The 23,090-nt window shown below is 37.0% G+C and overlaps 1 protein-coding gene across 5 annotated transcripts in view; it reads left to right on the top strand.

Annotated features, from left to right (window-relative positions):
* LOC110113133 (midasin) overlaps nt 1-23,090 on the top strand; it is a 96,221-nt gene that overhangs the window by 37,455 nt on the left and 35,676 nt on the right. For all 5 annotated transcript variants that reach the window (XM_020845574.2, XM_020845572.2, XM_020845571.2 and 2 more), the window contains exons 18-26: nt 9,998-10,065; nt 10,146-10,341; nt 10,461-10,565; nt 10,651-10,956; nt 12,448-12,641; nt 12,770-12,824; nt 14,505-14,655; nt 18,451-18,524; nt 22,341-22,488. In XM_020845574.2, coding sequence (XP_020701233.1) covers nt 9,998-10,065; nt 10,146-10,341; nt 10,461-10,565; nt 10,651-10,956; nt 12,448-12,641; nt 12,770-12,824; nt 14,505-14,655; nt 18,451-18,524; nt 22,341-22,488 — 1,297 coding nt within the window. The remainder of the gene's footprint in view (nt 1-9,997; nt 10,066-10,145; nt 10,342-10,460; nt 10,566-10,650; nt 10,957-12,447; nt 12,642-12,769; nt 12,825-14,504; nt 14,656-18,450; nt 18,525-22,340; nt 22,489-23,090) is intronic.

The raw sequence follows: 23,090 nt of genomic DNA, 5'->3' as shown, positions 1-23,090 counted from the left end.
GGTGGTTTAATGTAATAACGTAGCGTATCATGCATTTGCATGTGTGTATGATGCCCTCATGTATTGCCCGTATGTTTGCATAATACATTTGTGTGATTTTTGAAATGCTTTCATGCAATGTATGATGTGTTTTCATGTCTGTGTTGCGTGTTGCTACGACACAATATATCTTGCATGCTGGATGATTTGTTTACATAATACGTCATGCATTTTCGCAGGGTATGTGCTCACAATGTGTTCACATATCGAGTAGATACATGCATAACACATCTATATGTAACTTATTGCATATTCATGCTGTATTTGTACTTTGGATAACATGCACTCTTGGTATATCTATACTACACACTTGTATGCTTTCCTAAGCACTTATATAATGCATATGCATGTTGTGAATGCATTAGTGCACATTTCAATGCATGAGGAGGGGGTGTTCTTGAGATGTGTAAATATAACTAGTTGTGCAAATGACTATTGTTGAAAAGTGCGCAAAATTACCATTTGGTAGAGTTGTGCTACATGTTTTTCGTTGCTTCTTGCAGGCAAGCTGTCGTGCAGTACCGAAATCTGTTGATTTTACTTGTTGGCAAGTAGTAGGCATTCAGAAGTTGTCAGCTGTTGTATGAATGTGAACTGTGTTCAACGCAACATCTTCCAACACTGCTTATGAATGAGGTTATTGTGTGCATTTCAAACCCATGTTCTCTATCACAGGCCTACCTCATTAGCTCGTAGGCAAACTGCTGTGCATAACGAGCCTCCTACAGTTGTTTGTAGGTGCTCATATTCATTGCGGTTCTTTTTCCCTTGCTTTTGGAGGATGTGTCGTATTCGTTGCATATCGTCCGCCTTTGCTTGCAAGAGATTAATGTACTTGTTTGACACTGAATTATTGTTGATTGTAAGGGTGTCTTTGCATTTATTGCATGTTACTTGTTATCACCCGTGGGTGGACTATTGAGTGCATTTCAAGTCTTCCGTCACTAACCGTGGATGCTTGTATTCGTTGCAGATCTTTTTCCCTTGCTCGTATATGATGTTTTGCATGCATTGCATTTCCCCTATCTATGTCTGTAGGGAGCCTTTCACACTCACAATCCTGTCCACTACCGTTGCTTGCAAGTGGACTAGTGTATTCATTTGTAAGTTTATTGATTGTTTGTGAGCTGCTCTCAATGTCAATTTTCTCGTGCATATTGGTTCACCTCGATTGTGGGAATGCCACTACATTCACTACACATTCTTCATACTTTACTCATGAACTTATCACTATATTTATCTGCAACTATCACACACCTCCCATAAACATAAGTTTTATACATCAATACATCATTCATTAGTGTGATTCATGATGGTTGTTAAGAGTTTTGTGCCTTCACTTGGAAATTTGTCCACTGCAAACTCCCCTTTCTTATTCATTCATATTCGTTTGAATGACCAGGAGTTGTTATTTGCATTTTATATTTTCATTTTGATTGTATATTCAACTATTCATTTTATTGCATCATCAATTTAGAGTCCAGTTCCATGTAGGTTTAATTGCAAGTTCGGTTTCTTGTATTTGTTCAAGTCATGTTCATTTTTAGTCCAAATTTTGATAGCCTCTTGGGGTCTCCTCCATTTAGGGGAATTTTGGGAGTCTAGGCCTACCCACCACGTCAAGAAAGACGTTTATGGTTGGTGTTAGGCGACACCGCGACAGTGGTCTTCTAACCCTCCATGTCAAGAAAGGCGTGCATAGGTTGCAGCGGTACCTATGTGAAAACTTGGCAATTTTTTCCCGCCGGGCTGTAAGCACATACAAGTACTTAAATTTTATCCCGTCACGCTAATAAAAGCGTGCACAAGGCTCACCCGCTGCAAGCTCCCTCCCACTGAGCTAAGAAAAGCGTGCATAGGTAGTCCGCTTGTTGCGTCGCAAGCGCTAAAAACATGATTTGGGTATTTTTTTAGAGTTGAGGGAATTTATGCCTTATGCGAGGAAGGCGACTGTGACAGTGTCAAGGTGATCGACGATGTCGAATGAGGACACACTCAAATTCACTCTCCTTTTCTTTTTAATGTAGATAGGGAGAGAGATTAGTGATAGTGGCTATTTGGATGTAGGTGAGGAATAGAGGCTGTTGGAGAGGTTGGGTTGAAGGAGGAAGTTGGCGAGTGAATGTTGGGAGAGAGGTGGTGTGAGCTAATTTTAAGTGGGCTGGTTTTAGTGAGCTGATGGCTGTGTGTGAGTATGAGAGTGAAGGAGCTGTTTGGGTTGAGATTTGAAGGTAGAATGGGCTGTTTGGGCTGTTGGCCTGTTTTGGGTTTGATAATGTGGGCTGTTTGGGTTGAGTGAATTCAGCAATTAGGCTGTTTGGGCTGAGGATTTCAGCTACTGGGCTTTTTGGAGAATGTGAGGGTAGTTGTCTATTTGGTAGGTGTGAGGCTAGTGGGTTGTAGATGGGCTGTAGAGTGTAGGGAGATGGGTTGGGTTGTGAAGGATGTTTGAGTGGGATTTGGGCTGTGTGTTTATGCTGGAGTTCAGTGGTTTCTGTAGTGTAGAAGAGTTAGTGGAAGAGGGAAGTTATGTTGGCTGTGAGAATGAAGAGTTGATGTGTGAGCTGCTGAGGATTTCACCTCATTTCTTTTATTTCTGAGTGTATGGGTCAACAAATTGATATTTTTTGTCTTATGTATTTAGGATGTGTCACACCCCATTTTGACTCTTTTTTTCAGTCAACATGAAGTTTAACAGAGAAGGATAATTAAAACAGACATTCTTTTTACTAACACCCATTATGAACTATTTCTATCAGAAGCTGGTGAGTAAGAAATAACTTATTTAGACTATCCTAACATTTCAAGTTTTATACTTTATAACATGAAGCATATATAAAACATCTCAAATAAATTACTGAGCTTTACTAAACTTTTTAAAATTCATTTACATACCTAAAAGAGTATGTACAATTTCTATTTGAACCTCTATATACATCAAAAACATATGTACACAAATAGGGTGGTCAATCGTCCAGTCTACTATCTCACTGGCTCTTCCTTTTTTTTGTAGTACAACCACTGCTAATGAGGTAGAGCTCAATGAAATATACAAGCAATTTATAAGAAATTATAATAAACATATTGACAATTAATTGCAAACACTTATAATTTTCCATGCTAGACATAAGAGATGCATAACATCAATTTTTGTTATGTTTTCTGTTCAACACTTCTATGCAAGTCATATGATGACTATATGCTTTTGCACACTTACAGATTTCTAATTTAAAATTGAGTTCACTTTCTCAACTTTTAGAGTTGAAACTACTATCTCATTCAAGGTTGGGTTCGAATTCCCAACTTTAGAATTTTGAGAGTGTAGGCTTTTCTCGTCAGGTCTTTCATCTTTTGCTTTTGCGGGTCTATCTCTCATATATATAACTTATTTCACATTTCTAATACTATTCACTTAACAATCATAAAATGTGCTATTATAATCGCTACTTAATGAATCAATAAATTTATACATGAAGAAACTTGAATGAAATGCTATCATAATCATAACAAATATGAGGTTGCAACTATATATAAAGTTCAACTATTTACTACAACATCGTTTGTGAATCTCACCTTACTAGGGATTGGTTCTCCTAGACCCTGCTTTCTTTTCCTCTTGTATACTACCTCCACTAACTTCTCATTCAATAGTAATGGTGTAGTCGGTTGTGGCAAGGTAAAAATCAGAGCGGAAAAACACTCAGGAATAACAAACCTGGAAGAAGAAGACTATCGTATATTCTACCTTTCTTCTCCGTTAATTACAGTATATAATTGCTACTATGGCTGGAGCTAATTACGACATTTGAGGTAAGCAAACTATAGAAAAAAAGGACGGTAAACAGATGCCAAAGAAAGTAAAAGTAGCATTAAAGATAGTGGGTTGTTAGAGGTAGTGTGGCGTATCTGGCTGCAGGGAATGATTGCTGCGGATGGCCACATCAGATCTCCCCCGGCTCCGAGAAGCTCGACTCCGACGAGATTTCTACCATAGGTGTGCTATATGGTGGATGATAGCGATATATATCCGCGACATTGAATGTAGAAGAAGTATGGATATCGGGAGGTAGATCTATCACATATGCGTTATCATTGATTTTGTGAAGGATGGAAAAGGGCCCCAATTTCTGAGGACATAATTTAGAGTATGTTCCTTGCGGATAGCGTTCCTTGCGCATCCTTATCATGACCAGTTCTCCCTTTGAAAAAGATTTGTGTCGCTTATGAAGGTCAACATTCTGTTTGTATTTCAAAGCAGATTGTTTTAAGTTAGCTTTCACGATTTTCAGAGTTTCCATGACTTCAGATGCTGTCTTGCTAGCAGCGGATGGCCGGACCTTGGGAAGGATTGCTAGATCTACCAGTTGATTAGGCAACTTGGCGTACACCACTTAAAGGGGCTATGGCCCGTTGATCTATTGGACATAGAATTATAAGCGAATTCGACTTGACTAAGCATGTCTTCCCATCTTTTCGGATTATCCTGCACCAAACAACGAAGCATATTTCCAAGTGTCCTGTTGACCACCTCCGTTTGTCCATCCATTTGAGGGTGGTACGCCCACGGGAGCCCCACGGTGGGCGCCGGGCCACTGTTATGTAGCTCACAGATCAATTGCGGGCACCAGGACGAATCTGGAATGCAAAGTGCATTCCCCTTGAATAAGAAGCCTTGCTGCACAGAATAATCCCGTAAGTGCTGATCCGAATTACAAGCATCCCAGATTTATGCGAAATCTTTATCACCTTGGTATAAATCCCGTAATTGCTGAAGCCATGTTATCTCTTTTTGCAGATGTGTTAAAAGTGCTGAGCGCCTACTCAATGCGTCCGCAACGCGATTGCTCTTACCGGCCTTGTGCTTGATCACAAAGCTAAATCTTTGAAAGAAAACAATCCACCTGGCATGCATACGATTAATGTTTTTTTGATTGTTGATATATTGCAATGCTTGATTGTCACTACATAGAATAAAATTCCTATGTAAGAGGTAATGCTACCATTGCTTGAGAGCACGAACAACGGCATATAGCTCTTGTTCATATGCTAACCATCTTTGTCGTTGAGGACTTAGTTTTTCACTAAAGTATTAAACTATTCTCCCATCCTGAGATAGGACAGCTCCAATTCCCACTGCGGACGCATCCGTATCTACCTGAAAAGGCTTGTCAAAATCTAGGAAAGCCAACACGGGAGCCGAACTAAGAGCAGCTTTGATCTTCTCAAAACTCTTCTGTTGAGCTGCCGACCAAGCCAATATGGGTGATTTCAAACAGTTTGTGATGGGGGCCATAATGTTGCTGAATCCTTTTATGAATCGACGATAGTAATTCGCCAAGCCATGGAAGCTACGGACTTCCGTTATGGTCTTCGGAATCGGCCAGTCACGTATGGCCTCAAGTTTCTGGGGAGCAGTCTGGACACCTTCGGGTGTTAGCACAAAACCCAGAAAATGTACGCTATCTATGGCAAAATGGCATTTTTCCAAATTGACGAAGAGTTGGTGTTGGCGAAGAGCCTCCAGGATTGACTTCAGGTGATCAAGATGGGCTGAAAGAGAAGTACTACACCAAAATATCATCAAAATAGATAATGCAAAATTTGTCTAAATAAGGTTTAAGGACTTCATGCATTAGCCTCATGAAGGTGGACGGCACATTGCAGAGCCCAAAAGGCGTAACCTTCCACTCGAACAAACCTTGAATTGTTTTCAACGTCGTCTTCCATTCATCCCCCGGACGAATACGAATTTGATGATATCCACTCAAGTCTAACTTGGAGAATACCTTAGAGCCGTGAAGTCTATCAAGAAGGTCAGTGATCCTCGGTATTGGAAATCTGTACTTGACGGTGATACGGTTACTGTCAATGCACATCCTCCACCATCCATCTTTCTTCGGAACAATTAGCGCCGGGATGGCACACGGGCTCATGTTGGGTTGAATAAATTGTTTGTGTAACATATCCTAAATTATCTCCTGCAGGATCACGTGTTCACGGTGGCTCATCCTGTAATGCGGTAAGTTGGGGAGGGCGGCACTAGGAATGAATTCTATTTGATGCTGTAAATCACGGAACGGTGGCAAAGCTGCAGGTAGTTCGGAGGCCATAACATCTTGAAATGAATCTAGTAGTAATTGGACATCGCTGGGAATAACGGGAGCTGGGCACGTTACAACATCTCCAGCAATGAGAGCAAAAATATGATTACTCTCTTCCTTCATTTGAAGTAAAGAGTGACCTGAGATGACATTGGAGGTAATGAGATTGTTGGAAGGCTGCTTGCAACCGAATTGGCTATTTGGGACTAACTTGATTTTCCTTCCTTTCCAATCAATTGTATAAGTATTGGCTCGGCCGTCATGGACAGCTCCCGTGTCATACTGCCAAGGCCTTCATAGTATGATGTGACAGACGTCCATATCAAGGATATCACAGGATATCTGACATAGATAGCTCTTACCAATGGTAAACGCGACCTTGCACAGATCGGAGACCAGAAAACCGACTCCCTTCTTAATCCACCCGATTTTAAACGGGTTAGGATTCTTCGTTGTCTTGAGCTGTAAGGCTTGAACGACAGCACGGGAAATGATATTTTATGTGCAGCCACTATCTATAACTAGGTCACACACCTTCCAGTTCACGGTGCATTTCGTGCGAAACAAATTATTTCGTTGGTTTACTACAGTCTGCCTTGGTGCAATCAATACTTTCTCCATCACACAAATAATAGGTTCACCTTCATCTGCTGACACTTCCTCCACCAGGTACTCTGTTTCCTCTGCCAATCCCGTGGGTTCATTGTCATCTTCTGCTTCTACTAGCTGAGCTTGGTGTCTCATTGGACACTCATTGAATTTGTGACCCGGTTGTAAACAACAGAAACACTTGATGGTGGAAGGCTTGGCATACGGGTTATCCCGGGCTGGGGTCCGAGACTTAATTTGCCCCCTTGTATCAACTTGCGGTGTAGTCCCAGAAGAATTCGCAACAGGCTGTGATTTTGGAGCTGAATTATTTACCCAGTTTGCTCCTGAGATGTTTTCCTGAGTTGCTTTTCTCGGAAAATGGAACCGACCTGTTCGTTGGGATTGGGCTTCGGCCTTCAAGGCGAAATTAACGGCTTGGGATAGAGACCAAACTGAATTAAGTTCCAGCTTCTCTTCAAGGTGTTCTTTTAAACCACCAATATAACGCGCCACCAGTTGATTCTCCGATTCCGTCAGATTGTTGCGTGCGCTTAATCTGTAGAATTCCTCATTATAGTCCCTAACGGACCGCTGGCCTTGTTTGCAATTATGATATTGGAGATATAAGAGTTGTTCAAATTTCAAAATCAGTGGGAAGGAAATGACGCCTCATTAGTTGCTTCATACGACTCCAATTGCGAATGGCACCTTTACCTTCTCGCTGCCGATTTTGAGTTAGTTGCATCCACCAAGCATTGGCTCCTCCACCCTTAAGCCTACAAGCCACATATTTGACTTGTTTGTTGGGATTGATCTACATATAATCAAAAAAATTTTCTACAGCTCCTTCCCAATCAAGATAGTCTTCCATAAAAAAAATGGAATATCTAGTTTAATGCGGGCGTGCTCATTATCTGACCTCTGATGCCGATGATGTCTACCTCTATCTGGACGTGGAGGACGAACGTCTTCATCTGTTTCTGACATTTCAATTTCAGGTAGTATGCTATCCTCTGAATCTGAGCTATCCAGAAGCCTAGCTGGTAATCTCCTGTGAGCGGGTTCACCACGAACTGGATCCTCTGTCCCGGTAAGGTTGCCGGTGCGGCTTGTCGCGCAAAAGGATTCGCAGTAGCTCTAATCTGCCTCATTTCTTCCCGCATTTCATCCGCGAACCTGGCGAAAGAATTGAAAAGCTCGTCCAATTCCTTGGACGTTTGTTGGTGCGTATCCCACAACACATCCAGCCTCCGATCGGCGTCGGGTCAAGGGTGGCTACTACCTTCCGCCATATGCGACGAACCTAGCTCCGATACCAAATACTGGTGTAGTCGCTTGCGGCAAGGTAAAAACCAGGGCAGAAAAACACCAGGAATAACAAAACTGAAAGAAGAAGACTATCGTATATTCTACCTTTCTTCTCCGTTAATTACAGTATATAATTGCTACTATGGCTGGAGCTAATTACCACATTTGAGGTAAGCAAACTATAGAAAAAAGGACGGTAAACATATGCCAAAAAAAGTAAAAGTAGCAGTAAAGATAGTGGGTTGTTAGAGATAGTGTGGCGTATCTGGCTGCAGGGAACGGTTGCTGCGGATGGCCACATCAAGTAACCTTTTCTTTCTTTCAAAATTCCTTCTCAACCGCCATCCCTTTCCTTTTTGGCTTGCCTACTAGGTTCTGCAAACAACTGCAGCCCTTTCCTACAATTTTCGGCAAACACTACAACACCCTTACCTAATTTCAACCCTTCTACAACAGTCTTTTATTAATTTCAGCAAACCTACATCAATTTTGATCTATTACTGGGGAAATTATTCTGTGCGGAGACCGAACGCAGAACACCGTCCGGAGACCAACAAGAATGCGCCACATCAGTAGTACTGAGTAGTACCGAGCCGCGGTAACGAGCAATGGGTGACATGGCACATTGTGGTTGGTATCTGGTCGGCGATCGGCGTCCGCACAAAATAATTAATCATATTATAGACACCTGAATTCAGAAATTCAGCCTTTACAACAGAAATTCAGCAGCTCTTATCTATGCCAAATATCTGAATTCAGCAAATAAAATTTTCTTACCTAAGCTTATAAGCAGCTGCAGCAGCCTCAGTCAGAGCTCGTTTTCACTCCCCTTCTTTTGGATCGTGACCTCCACTCGTCAGAAGACCTCTAATTCGAATTACCAGAGAATGTTGTGGATGGGAGGGGAAATAAATGAATGTAAAGGCTGTAGCTTTTGTGCTTAAGGTACTAATATAATAATAATAGTAATCTTCCCCTAAAGCTACACTAACCGCCCCTACTCTCTCCCAGCCGCAAGATCCCAATTCAACCGTTGCATGCAAGCTTAAGTGGGACAGCTATTCAGCTATACGATTAGTAATATGAAGAAATGAATTAACTATTACTTATTTTTAAATTAACAGTTACCTAAATATTAAACAACTATTAATTTAATTGCTATAAATATATACAACTAGATTAATATTTTGAATATACTTCGATTTTTGATCTTGTATTTTAATGGGACAACTATTACTTATTTTTAAATTAACAGTTACCTATATACAACTAGATTAATATAGGATTCTTTCATCCTTCCAATACAACAGTCTTAAGGTACTAATACAACTAGATTAATATTTTGAATATACTTCTGTAAGTCAAAATGCTCGAAATTAAAAGTAAAATTTAATGAAAATAAGTTTAGAGTAAGTTTATGCTTATATTTATTTTGAATATTTTGGATATTATAGGATGCTTATATGAATTTATATATTTATATACTCTCTGTAATGTCTTTATACATTCATACATAATGTACAGAAAGAGAGATGGCTTAAATTGATTTAAGTGGATGCTCTGCCACTGCGGGTGGAATTTGCTTTTGATTTATGAGTATCCAATTGGAAACTAACACAACATAATGTGCACCTACGTAATTGTTTGTGTGCTAAAATTGATTTAATTTTTATGTTCTTTCCCAAACTGAGCCTTTAGATCTTGTATAGGACCACACCTGAATGGGTGTAAATCGATAACTTTGCATTTTAAAGACTAACTTGGATGGCTTTTAAATCATTGAACTTTTAACTAGGAATATCTTACATATGGATGCTCTACTCAATGCTTGAAAAAATGATTCTAATAGGCTAGCTATGTAATTTATTTGATTCTACTACGTAACTGGGGGGATTTTCTTCCATTTTATTTTAGATCGTAAATATGAACCTATTTAATGCCTTTTAAATTGCATATAGGGACGAGGTGAGGTTGATGCTGCACTAAAGTCCGCAGAACAAACAACAGATATTGGGGACTTGGCAAGGTTATACTGTTTTTATTATCTTGCTGTTCTATGTTTTCATTCTCCTGTTTATTCTCATTTCTTTTCTAATGTCTTTTCAGAGTTACGTGGACCCAAAGTTTGTGGAAATTATATTTCCTTGTTGAGCGCTGCTATAGATTGCGTGAACCAGTACTTTTAGTTGGTGATACTGGGGGAGGGAAAACCACAGTATGCCAGTTATTGAGCATTGTCCTGGGATCAAGAATGCACATTTTAAACTGTCACCAATACACAGAGACTTCAGATTTTGTTGGGGTGCGGTTGACTCTTTCTTCATTATTCCATTTTAGTATCTTTTTATCATGGATACAGGGCAGGCTGATTTTCATGGCATTGCTGATGTGATATCAGCTTCTAATCTACGCTTTTTATAGGGTTTCCATCCCGTAAGAGAGAGACCAAGATTAGCTTTGGAATTCAGACAATGTATTGGAAGGATGAAAGAATCCAATTTTTTTCTTCACTTGTCTGAGAATCTTGTATGCCTCCCTTAATCTCTTATGCACTACTGTTGATTTATTTTATGATATTTATGGATATGTTGTTGATTTTATGTTCTTGCAGGAGTTATCATCTGACATATCTCAGGCCTCTTTGACTTTATGCTATTTGAACAAAATAGAAGCTACATATAATGAAGATCCTCCATTATATCCTGTCGTCACAAAAGTTGATTTTGAAATTTTTGAGAAGATCAAGTTGGAACTCCTGGAACTTCATCACAGATGGCAGACCATCTTTATTTGGCAGGACGGCCCACTTGTTCAAGCAATGAAGGCTGGTGATCTATTCCTTGTAGACGAGATCTCTTTGGCTGATGATAGTGTACTAGAACGCCTGAACAGTGTCTTGGAACCAGAAAGGAAGCTGGTGAATGTCTCTTATTGATCGATTTTTTTTTACGACATGCATTAATTTGACTATGAAAACAAACATGTACATAATTAAGAATGAATATAGGAATTGTTTTAAGTTGTTTCTAATCTCTGATTGTTTATCATCGTTTTATCTTTACTAAATTACACGCGGGTACTTGTATAAATTGCATTTTACATTGGTACACATTTTCAAAAACGTTACATTTAGTTCCGAGGTTATGAATGACGTTATATTTGATACCCAATTTTGACTAATTTATTGATATTTTGTTTTTGATCCTGAATATCCTTTTTTTGATCCTGAATATCCTTATGTTATTAGCCCATATTTGGGATCTTATTGATCCTACGAGGCTTCTAATAAGAAAATTTTGTTTCCCTCTGTCCTTGTGGTGATTCCCTCGAATTTCTCTAGATTTAGGTCATATTCAAGAATCGATTGTGAAGAGGTGTTGCGAAACTTATACTATGAGAACTCCAATCATTCTCTTCCATATTTTACCATTTTTTTGGTTCGTACTTTTCAAGGTTTTTTTTGAGGGTTATGATGTCTTCTTTTTCAAAATTTTTGATGGTGGTATGAGGCTTGTATTTCTAGGTTTTTGGCATATCAATTTCAGGTTTTTGCAATGTAGCTTTTTTAGGATTTTTGATGTACTGATTTTTTTTAAATATTTAGGGTCTTGCTTTGAATCTAGCAGTTTGGATTTTCTAGGCTCGCATTTGTCAAGGATTTCTTGGTTTGCATCCGCTGAGGGTATTTCGTGCTTCATATCCTTTTTTTGAACATGATTTCAATATTTAATCAATTGAGATTTGCCTTTTTTTTTCTTCTTTTTCATCAAAATTTTCATGCAGAACAGACTTCCAAATTTTAAGAAGTTGGGAAGGGTATTGCATTCAAATAAATGTTACATTCACTTATAAGTCAAATGAATGATCACTCACTCGGAATTATCAATATTTTTACTATTGTTATTATACTAAGCGTGCCCAGTTTAAGAAACATAGGTCTATGGGGCGTTCTTGAAATTTCTCTCTACTTTAGGGATCTACTGGTGAATGACCCTTGAACTTTTATCTGGTAATTTGGCCTTTACTGCTGCTTTCTATTTTTCATATTGTATTTTTATCATACTTTATGAAGGCAAACTTGTATTTATCAACATGCTAAACGCGGAAAACCATTTTAAAGCACTGAAGCATCTTATAGGTGATACGCTGACATTTTGGAATTACATTTTGTTTTTCATTTTACTCTCTTTTGTTTGGTTTTATATTTGCCCCTTGATTTTTGGAGATATATTGATCATTCTCATTTATTTGCTCTTCATTTCAAAATAAAACATAATGTTTTTTATTTTTATCTTCATTTTCATTTTCATTTTTTATCCAGCTGCCATATCTTGCCTTGCTACTCTTATTTTCCATGAAGGATTTATCTATCTTGACTGTTATTTCATCTTTGTATGGAAATGCACAGTTATTAGCTGAAAAAGGGGGATCTATTCCAGAGACAATAACAGCTCATCCTAATTTTTTCATTCTTGCAACGATGAATCCTGGTGGTGATTATGGGAAGAAAGAACTTTCTCCAGCACTCCGAAACCGATTCACTGAGATATGGGTTCCGCCAGTTAGTGATGTTGATGAGCTTAAATGCATTGCCTTTGAAAGGTATAAAATCTCATTTTGTTAATTTAAAATAGTTGTTTTTATATGATATTTTCTCTATTTAAAATCTATTAATCTAGCAAGTGCATATTATTGATTAATGGAGTTCTTTTCTTCTGTTTTTTGTTCAGGTTGTATAAACCTGGTCTGAAATGCCTTGTAAATTGCATGCTGAATTTCTGGCAGGTATGTATGGACTCGCTCTTTTGCTCCTTGGATTTTTTTTCTATGGACATTTGTTTTTCTTGATGTTATATTCTTTATAATATGCTAATGAATCACATTTCATTAAAATAGTTATTATCATAAAGTTGATGTTCTCATTTGTTTAAGCCTTCTATTGGTGTTGAAATGCATATTCTTGGGCTGTGGTGGATGCAGAAGATTATTCCATTCTATCTTTAAAATTGAAATCATGTCCTCCATATTATCATAATTTTATCAACTGGTATATGGACATACACAACTTGAGCTACTGGAGAGTTTTTTTTTTTTTTTGCTTTTTATATTTTTATGGCTTGATGTTGTTGTTGTTGTGTTGTATATTTTTATTGTGCGTTCAAATTGATTTTTTTTTTGTTTTCATTTTTGGATTCTCTTTCCTTTTAGAGCCGTTAATTTTTCTAGATTTCCCTTTTTGCTGCGTGTAGTCTCCTCTATCTTTTTATTTATTCAAATTCTCTGCTTTTATGAATTCTATTTTTTTTGTTTGGGAGTGATGATTTTTCTAGATTTGCCTATTTGTTGTGTGCTGCATTTTGTTGAATACTTCTTTCTGATCTACTCTGCGTATGATACGAAAATCTAAAAGAGTGTACGTAAAGGATCACCCTGCAGCCAACTACAAGGTTCAGATACCTATGACGTGTACTAGATTTTGAAATTTGAAAGTCTAAAATGTGTATTTGTCTTGTGTCCAATTGCAAGGCATTCAAGCCTAATGACTATATTATGCCTCATTTTGGTAGACTAATATTTTAATTTGACGACATCTTTTGGAATCTCAGTCAGTTTTATTTGGCCTGTTTTGAGAGTTAAAATCATGCCATCTTTGGGTCTTTTTAATGCACTAAAATTTCAGTAAAATATATTTTAAATAACTTGAGATCTGCAGCAGGTCTTCTTTCTGCCACAAAGGTGTTTATTTTCTTAAAAGAGCGAAGAACAAGCATCTGGTCATGCATCATACCTGAGTTACCTGAAGGCTTTCTACCTTGTGTCTGTTGCTCTTCCTAAACAATGAATTTTCTCGAAAGCCAAATTTGAGAAATTAGAACTGGCCGTGCTTTTGTACCAAAAGATGTGCTGCATACGCAAATAATGCTGACCATGGTCAAAAATTATTTTAAGTTTAAAATCATATAAGTGGTGGTGGTTCTTGCTCAAAGCCTAAATTACCAATTTTGTTTTTCTTAGTGTTTCGGGATTTAATTTTCAAGGACAACTTCTATTTTAATAATGTCGTATAGTTTGGTACTTGTAGAGTTTGAAAAGGAATTGTCATCACATTTGTTTCTGGAGATTATTTTATACTGTTTTATGAAAAAGTCAAACTGTTTTTTGTACCTCCTTTTTTACATCCATTTTTCTCAAGGATTATGGTTGAATTATTTTCTACTTTTTTGTCTAGCTCGGAATGCTTCTTTATTTTTATTGTTGATTAAATTTTATGAGATTTTATTTTGTATAAAAATCACTATCATACAGAGGTTTAAAGAGTTTTTCTTAATGGATTTGAATAGGTTGTTTACTTTGCATCATATTCAGTTTATTTTTAACTTTTTTTATGCAATATTATTCATTTATCGTTTTTCACCATGTTATTCATCTAGTCTTTTTTTACAATCTTCTTGTTGCTTGCAACAGTGGTTCAACATGCTGAAAACTGGAAGGATGCTTACGGTGAGAGATCTTTTGTCCTGGATTTCGTTTATAAATATGACTGAAGGAAGCCTCGGCTCAGAACATGCATTCTTACATGGTGCCTTCCTAGTTATGCTTGATGGTCTTAGTGTGGGTAATTATTTTACTGACCTTTCACTCTTTATTTCATTTTGTATTAGAAAAAGATCAAAATAGTCCCTTAACTCTTTATGGACTAAATGGTCTCCAACTATATTAAATGATCATTTTGGTATCTCAAGTCCTTAAAAATGAATCAAAATAGTCCTATTGTGGAATTATTTTGGTTCCTCTTTAACGAGTTGGGAGACTAAAGTGGTCCTTTATTTGATAACTATTTTGATCTTTTATAAGAAGTTGAGGAATCATTTTGATCATTCTCTCAATTTTATACACTCATTTTTTGTTAGTAAACTTTGCGATATAAACTTTTGCTTGTGTGGAGTGAATACACTTCCACTGATAGAAATGCTCAATTTTGTATGCATAGCTATTATTTGAACAATCTAAACTATTCTATAATTTGTTTGGTTGATGCTATTTTATAAGGGCATAAGATCCTCATACGGTTTGGGTAGATGATGTTGGATTGTATCACTTTGGAGGGTGTGAGAAATGGTTGTAGACCTTTCTTTAATATGAGAATTGATGGGAGAAGAGCGAGAGGAATATCCTAGAAATTTTTTCTTGGTGGCAGGAGATGTCAAAATGGGTTTAAAGATTTTAGGCTATTGATTTCTCATGTTCATAAATCCCAATGACTAATTAAATCTCAAGAGCTATATTTGAGAGCACTTTCAATTACAATTATTTTTTCTTGATCCTAATTTAGCATAATGGGGCTCTATGCAACCTTAGAGTCTAAGGTTTTCGTTTGAGTAGATCTAAAACTAAACACACGAGTGTAATTTTAATATTAATGAATCTAGTGTTGATTGTGACATTGGGTGATCAAGTTATTAAAAAGATTGCGCATTTTAGATATCTCAGGTGTATTGTTTAAAGTGATGGTGAAATAGATAGGGATATTTTTAGTAGAATTCAATTTGAATGGTTGAAGTGGATGAATGCATTATGTCTGTTGTGTAATAGAAATGTATCTTTCAAACTTAAGAGAAATTTCATAAGATGGCTATAAGACTTGATTTGCAATGCTTTATAGTGCAAAATATTGGCCTGTAAAGGAAAAGTATAAAATTAAGTTAAATATTGCTGAGATGAGAATGCTCAGGTGGATGAGTGGCTTGGCATTTTGATATATATTGCAAAATGAGTATATATGTGAAAAAGTTAGAGTAGCTCCAATGGTAAATAAGATTAGAATGATTTGGTCATATAAAACATTGGTTTTTCGATGACACTATTAAGGGATTATTAGATGTGTTAGATACGGTCTATGTTAAGAAAGGTAGATGTAGATCTAAATAAACTTGTTTAGAAAGTATTGAAAATAACTTTTTTATTAGATTTAATTGAGATTTTGACTCTTAATATGACACAATGGAGAAAAAAAGGATCCATGTTGCTCACCCCGCATAATAGGATAAAGGCTTGTTATTTTTTTTTGGAGCTCTGTGCAACAATGATGTGGAAATCGGACCATGGAGAGTCTACCGTAGGAGAGACCGACGATCTAAGGCCGTGATTGAGTCGTTATATCTCTAGTTTTTGTTGTTTGTATGAGATTTATTTATGTTATTAGTTTGTTTCTTGTTTTGCCCTCTACTTATGTGATGTGTCATGGGCATTGTTGTCTTTTGGTTATTCCCTTTGTTTGGGCATATATATATATATATATATATATATGACTCCCCCTCATGTAATGTTATGATGTTTATGTTATAAAATTCTGATTTTGCGTGATCTTGTTCTCTTGGAGAATTGAGAGTGTGAGCATGAGAAGTCCTTGGAGAAGGCAAAGCATCACCCAACAGCCTTTGGGCTCTTGGTTTTTATCTAGCCGAACGCCCAACCCCCATCTCCTGCACCAACCGAGCGTCTCCTACCTCCACTGGCAGCCCCTACAGTTCACAAAATTCTGCCTCACCACCAACAACAAATGCCCTTTCATCTTCTCTTGTGACCCTTAGTATTCCAACATTAAATGCACTTGAACCCTTGGTATTCCCAAGCATAATTAGTGTGGAAATCAATTCGGATTTTCATTTAATTTGTGGGATTTTCAAACCACCTTTCCATCTTCCCAAGCAACCCTCATTAAGTTTCAACTTTTTCCCTTCCAAAGCCAAACATTAATTCCCCACTTACCCATGCACAATTAATTACAATTCAAAGTTTGTAATTAATTGGTGAAACTTCCCTTAATTACTTTTCCCTAATCCCTAGCCTACCCACTCCTCTTCCCATGTGCTGCCATTAGTTCCCAAGCAATTCTCTAAGCTCCACTTAATGTCACCTTGACTACCTTCCCCTTTCCCAAGCTGGCCGACCCCTCCCCCTTCCCTCTTCCCTCTTCCACTTCATTTCTTCTCCAAGTGACTACTTTTCTCTCCCATATCAGTCACACTCAAAGGAGAAAACAATGAGCATTCACATTTAAATTCAACCAACATCAAAAAGGAATCCTATAGAAATCTGAGAGCATTTTGCAAGAGAAGCAAGTATATGAAGATAGCCATCAAGGAGCCCAACTATATTATTATTGAGCTAAGTATATAAATCATTCTCTTCTTAGCCAGATATTTGGTTTGTCTTCCTTCTTGGTAACATCGTTGCAAGTTTGTTATTTTATCCACTCTTAGTTCTACTTAAATTTGAGAGAAAGGACCTCATTTGCATTGTCCTTTGTTGAATATTGTGCTTGTGCCGATTTACATGAGTTATGTCTCAATTATCTTATCCTTTGCAATGTCAAGCCATTACATGCAAGTGTTCAAGTAACTTCGATGATGTTGTAGTTAGAACTTTTGTAAGTGTCTAATTGTAGCTTGTTATCCAGATACCCAATATTATTGATCCATATTTTTTGCCACAAAAGTTAAGCATGCTGGAAGGTATTTTAGCATTACACAATATACTAGTCAATTTGCTAGAGTAAATTTCAAGGGCGCATCAAAGAGCAGATTGACAATAGGAAGTTGGCGTCTAATATTCACGCTTGCTATGGAGATGCTTGGAGGAATTTGCTGCCGGGTTTTTGTTACTTATAAAGATACGCATTGAACTGTGATATCAAAACCAATGGAGAACAAACTCTCAAAGTGTAGTGGTTTGCTTCTCGATTTTGTGTTTAGATGGATTTTTAGGATTCATGTAGCCGACCCCACGTAGTGGGATAAAGGCTTGATGTTGTTGTTGTTGGATGGATTTCTAAAGTTAGGGGAGAGAGGGTTGATAATAGATTGGCTTAGGAGCAATTTGAATTGTGATAATTAAGCATATCTTTTTTCAGGAATTGAAAATGGTAAATTGTGAGGCCTTAAGTGGGAATGTAGCGTATCCTTGTTTTCTTTTCTAGCTAATTCTTTTAGGTTTGAAGGCAAATAGAATTGTTCTAAGCATCATTTTAAGATTATGCGTTTTTTTTTTCTTTTTTTTTGTTGATGTTCTTTTTGTGCTATCTGCTTGGATCGAGGGAGCTAGATGTCTTGATAAGTTGTCTTTTATTTTTTTTTTACGTCTTGTGATCTGAATATTGCTAAATAGTAGACTTCATGCACTCATACTGCAGTTCCAGTTGGATGTTATCATGACATGATTCTTCCTTTAAATAATTGCAAGTTACTTACTTTTGGCTTGGCTTCTTTCTATTTATGCTGATTTTTATTTGATACCCCCTTTTTTATGCTGTAGGTTTAACTAAGAGATAACAGCTATTAATTGAAGTTGATTTATGTTTCTATAGTATATCTTATTCTTGCATGTAACATGCTCTATTGAATATTTTCAGGCACTGGAATGTTAAAAAGTGAGGCTTTAATGTTGAGAGAATCTTCATTGCATCTTCTTATTGAGGAATTGAAGGTTTGTTGGTCTATGATTTGCAATCGTATAATGATAATCTTTTCCATGATTCTTTGTGAAAAATCACTGAATTATTTCTTGTAAGGAGTAAATGACAAACGCTTGGATGGTACTGTCACTGTGGAACATAACCATGCTATAAGCCTTGATTATTTGATCTTGTTGGATAGCTTAGAAGCTCCTTAAAATATAATAATTCAAGTGTTTGTGTATCACATCAAAATCTTCACGCATAAGATGTAGCTAAGCCTTGTGGTTTTCTATTTGTTGGGATAAAACCAATTCTGATGAAGTACAATTGGTTGATTATTCAGTGAAATTAGAAATCGAATGCCCACTTTTTATGGGCCATTTACAAGTGAAAAATCAAACTACAACAGAGCAAAATTATCTTCAATTTATAAGTGCTAACATTGGCTATTTTCTTAACACATCTATTCGAAGTGTTTAAGTATATGTAGTTGTTTCCAGCTTTTAATTACAATAAGTATTTTGTTTCAGAAAGATCACCATGCCTTAAGTCATGGAGAGTTTCCTCGAGTTCAAAGGCTTAAAAAATATATAAATTTTTTTTTTGTTGAAGTGGGTTTCTTTTATTGCATCTTATACTGCCACGTAGTTTAATTGTACATAGAGTTTTCTTTCATGTATTTTATCTTGAAATTGATTAGCCACGACATTACCATGTTGTTTTCCAAATTCTAGATGTTGAGCAGTGTTTGATAATTCGAGGTGCAGTAGTCTTTATGAGTTATTCTTTCTTACCTTTGCCGCATATGTACTTCAAGATGCATTGCGACCACTAGATGGATTTGTGGCTTTTGAGTTTGTGGCATGTGTCTTGAATGATGGGAATTTCTTTTCTACCTAAGTTGTTGGTAAAGCTGACGCTTGGGTTGTCATTAACTTCTGCATTGGGCTATCCTTTATGTTATTCATGTTGTTCTTCGCCATTGAAGGATTCAGGTGGAGTTTTCTGTCTTTGATACCATATTGAAAAATCATAGAAGAGGGGACAAATGTATAATTTTGTAGCTTTGGAAATTCAAATAGACAGAGACCTTATTTAACATGGTAGGACATTCCCCCCTCTTCACCAATTTACCATCAACATATCTTATTTGATCCCCTTAGTTAGGAAATAGAAGAGTTGGACATATTCAACATACAATAACCTTCCTAACTACCACCACATGGTAATACAAATATGGAGATAACCTTTACAAGACTGATTGTCCACTGTCAGCAAGAAAACAAATCCCATTAATGCCTTATTACTACATACAAGAATTAGGAGATTCTAGCAACAACGATCCTTCCATTAACAGCAGCAAGCGCAACATGGATCCTAATATGAAGTGGATGCAATTTCCTCAAAATCACGAACGACAATAAAAAAGAATAGGAAGAAGAATACACCAAGACTCTTTTTATTGCAAGATATATGAAAGAAAACAACAATATACAGTTGGGTCTTCAATTGGAGAGGAAGATCTTGCTATCCCAAATCCCTAGCTCCCGTCTAGAGCCCCCTTAAGAAAAGACTACAACAAACACAAATCACCTGATCCTGAAATCACCCAATTGTTAGCCTTAATACAACAACAACAACATCAAGCCTTTGTCCCACTACATGGTGTCGGCTACATGAATCCTTTTCTCCATTGTGTCATGTTAAAAGTCAAATTCTCGTTTAAATCTAATAAAGAAAATTCATTTCTAATATTTTCTAACCAAGTCTTTTTAGGTCTACCTCTACCTTTCTTAACATAAGTCAAATCTAATACCTCTACTTTCCTAACCAGGTCATCGGAAGGCCACAATTTTATGTGACCAAATAATCTAAGGTGACTGACTCTCTCTAATCTTATCTTCCACTCGCGCTACTCCAAACTTTTCAAGTATATGCTCATTTCGTATCCTATCTAAGGGTAAATCCACTCATCCACCTAAGCAGCTCTCTTTCCCTAATAATTCCCCCTCAAATTTGAATTCAAATTCGATCTCTTTCCTTAATTAATTTCCTTCCAATTGTAATTATAACTTTCATGAATAATCTACATTGATTCCTCCTTTCATATTGAATTAAAGCTTTATTGGATTTGGGCCCCAGAAGGAGGGCCGAACCCCCCTTCCTATTCTCAGCTTAGTTTGGTTCTACTTAACTTGCAGAAAGCTCCCGCCCTCTCGTGGCCTGCGCGTAACAATGCTTTCCCCTCCAAGCACAGGATGGTTGTCGTCAGTCTCTCCTTCTTCGTCAACCTATTGACGACAAAGTACCTTTTCATTATGTAGATTCACCCGTGTGCATCATCTCCCTCAAAAACAGTCATCTTCAGCTTCCGCACCCTCGAATCTCCTCCGTTTGCTTTTTTTTCCTCCATAGCCTCCCATTCCCCAAGTGGGTGGTCCCCCCAACCCAAAATATCCCGATCATCTCTTCTACCCAAACCCTTTGTCAAAATCCCCCATCTTTTCAAATCAACACCCCTCCTGTCATAATCAATCATTCTTCTTTCAGATTCAGCACCCTTTCGTTCATACCCAACCCCCTCACACCTCTTCCAATACCTTATACCTGTATCCTCCCTAGGAATAGTCTCTAGAGGAGGTTTTCTCTCTTATCCCTCTAAGATCTCCACCTCTTGTTCTCCGCCTCTCCTTATCAGATTAGAGTTTCCCCCACTCCCTTGGCTGCGATGGCTTTCCTCGCCTTCAACGACGCCATTTTCGTTTGGCCTTCAAGAAACTTCTTCATCATCTCTTCCATGATGACAAATTTCTCATCGATCTTCTCGTGGACGGCTGAAATTTGAGTTGGAAATATGAAATTTTAGATTTCAATTGTTCGATCTCCCCTTCCAACACTTATACCTTTTTTCCTGCATAGGTACTCGGATCTAGGCTCCAAACAAAAAAAAAAAAATGATACGAATCTAAACAGTAGAAATCATTAAGAACAGAGAGAAAAATGCAGCAGAATTCAGCAATGGAGACTTTTATTTTAGCTCAGGAAATTGCTCTGATACCAATTTGATATGAAGTGGATGCATTTTCCTCAAAATCAATGATTGAAAATAAAAATTAAGAAGAAGAACACACCAATACTCTTTTCATTGCAAGATATATGAAAGAAAAAAGCAAGATATAGTTGGATCTTCAATTGAAGAGGAAGATCCGGCTCTCCCAAATCTCTAGCCGCCGACTAGAGCCCCCTAAAAAAAAGACTACAACAAACAAAAATCATCTGATCCTGAAATCACCCCATTATTAGCCTTAAATAGACTCTCTTAATTCCCTCCCAAATCAGTCCTCTTTCACTAAATAGTTTTCCCTCATATTTGAATTCAAATTAGATATCTTTTCCCTAATTAATTCCCTCCCATTGTAATTAAAACTTTCCTGAACAATCTCCTTTGATTCCTCCACCTTTCATACTAAATCCATTGGCGTGTAGAAATTTTACTTAGGTTATTTGGGCTTATCCAATGAAATGGAAGATGCACGATTATGATGGTTTGACTGAATTGATTTAAGATTCATAGGTAGATAGTGGGAAGGTGAAGGGTAACCTGGCTGGAAGAGCTGAATAAAAGCTCACATAATCCAAAGTTAACACCACTAGCACCATTCAACAATAATGAATGGAGAACATGTTCATAAAATCTATATCTCAAATGGTTAGGGTATTTAATGATGTGATGATTTTGATCTTAGCTTGAAATTTTTTTCCTTGATTTTATAATTCTATCTCTGAAATCTTCATCTTGATCCATATGTTTGGAAGCTTATTTTACCATTTATGTGTGTGAGCAGGTATCCGGTTTGGGTTTTAGCAACTCTCGTTTTTATGAAATGGATAACTATGGTTGGGGTGATTTTATGAAGCGTACAGACGCATCATTAACAAACAATGCTCCTTCTGAAAACATTTTCGGAATCGATCCTTTCTTCATAGATAAAGGTAACTAAGTATCCAATGAAGTATTCTGTCGACCTTACCTTCAATCACTTCACATTATGTAGTAAAATTTACCGTTGCTAGTACAAGTGACTTCGTTGTTTTTGTATTAGCAATTTAGTATTTTAGTATTTGGAATAATTTGCATCAAGTTCTCTTTTTCTGTTTTATGTGTGCATATTTATTATTTTGGAAGGAATTTGAATGTCTGCTGATCTGCAACATTTGTGCAACACAATATAAGTCACTATTCTTACTAACCATTATAATTTTATTATTCTTACTAAACAGTCATTGTCTATTCCTTCTTCCTTATTTACCCCATAAACTTTTGTATACATTTTTTTTTTGTATATTTGTCTCTGTTCGAGAAACTTAAAATATCTTTTGTAATTCATATTTTCCTTGAACCTGCTTATTTAACTACATAATCCGCTTTTCTTGAAGCTCTAGGCATATATTGATGATTTGATGGTTTCTAGGTAGCATCATTCTTTGAATGGTCTGCAGTAGGTGAAGATGTTTTTGAGGGACTTGAATTGCATTTTAATATAATATTTAAATAGATCTACGACAATATTTGATATTGGTACTTCCGTTTTTTT

Source organism: Dendrobium catenatum, unplaced genomic scaffold (assembly GCF_001605985.2).
Source record: "Dendrobium catenatum unplaced genomic scaffold, ASM160598v2 fragScaff_scaffold_55, whole genome shotgun sequence".
NCBI classification, from domain to species: domain Eukaryota; kingdom Viridiplantae; phylum Streptophyta; class Magnoliopsida; order Asparagales; family Orchidaceae; genus Dendrobium; species Dendrobium catenatum.
This window is presented reverse-complemented; position numbering and strand designations above follow the sequence as displayed.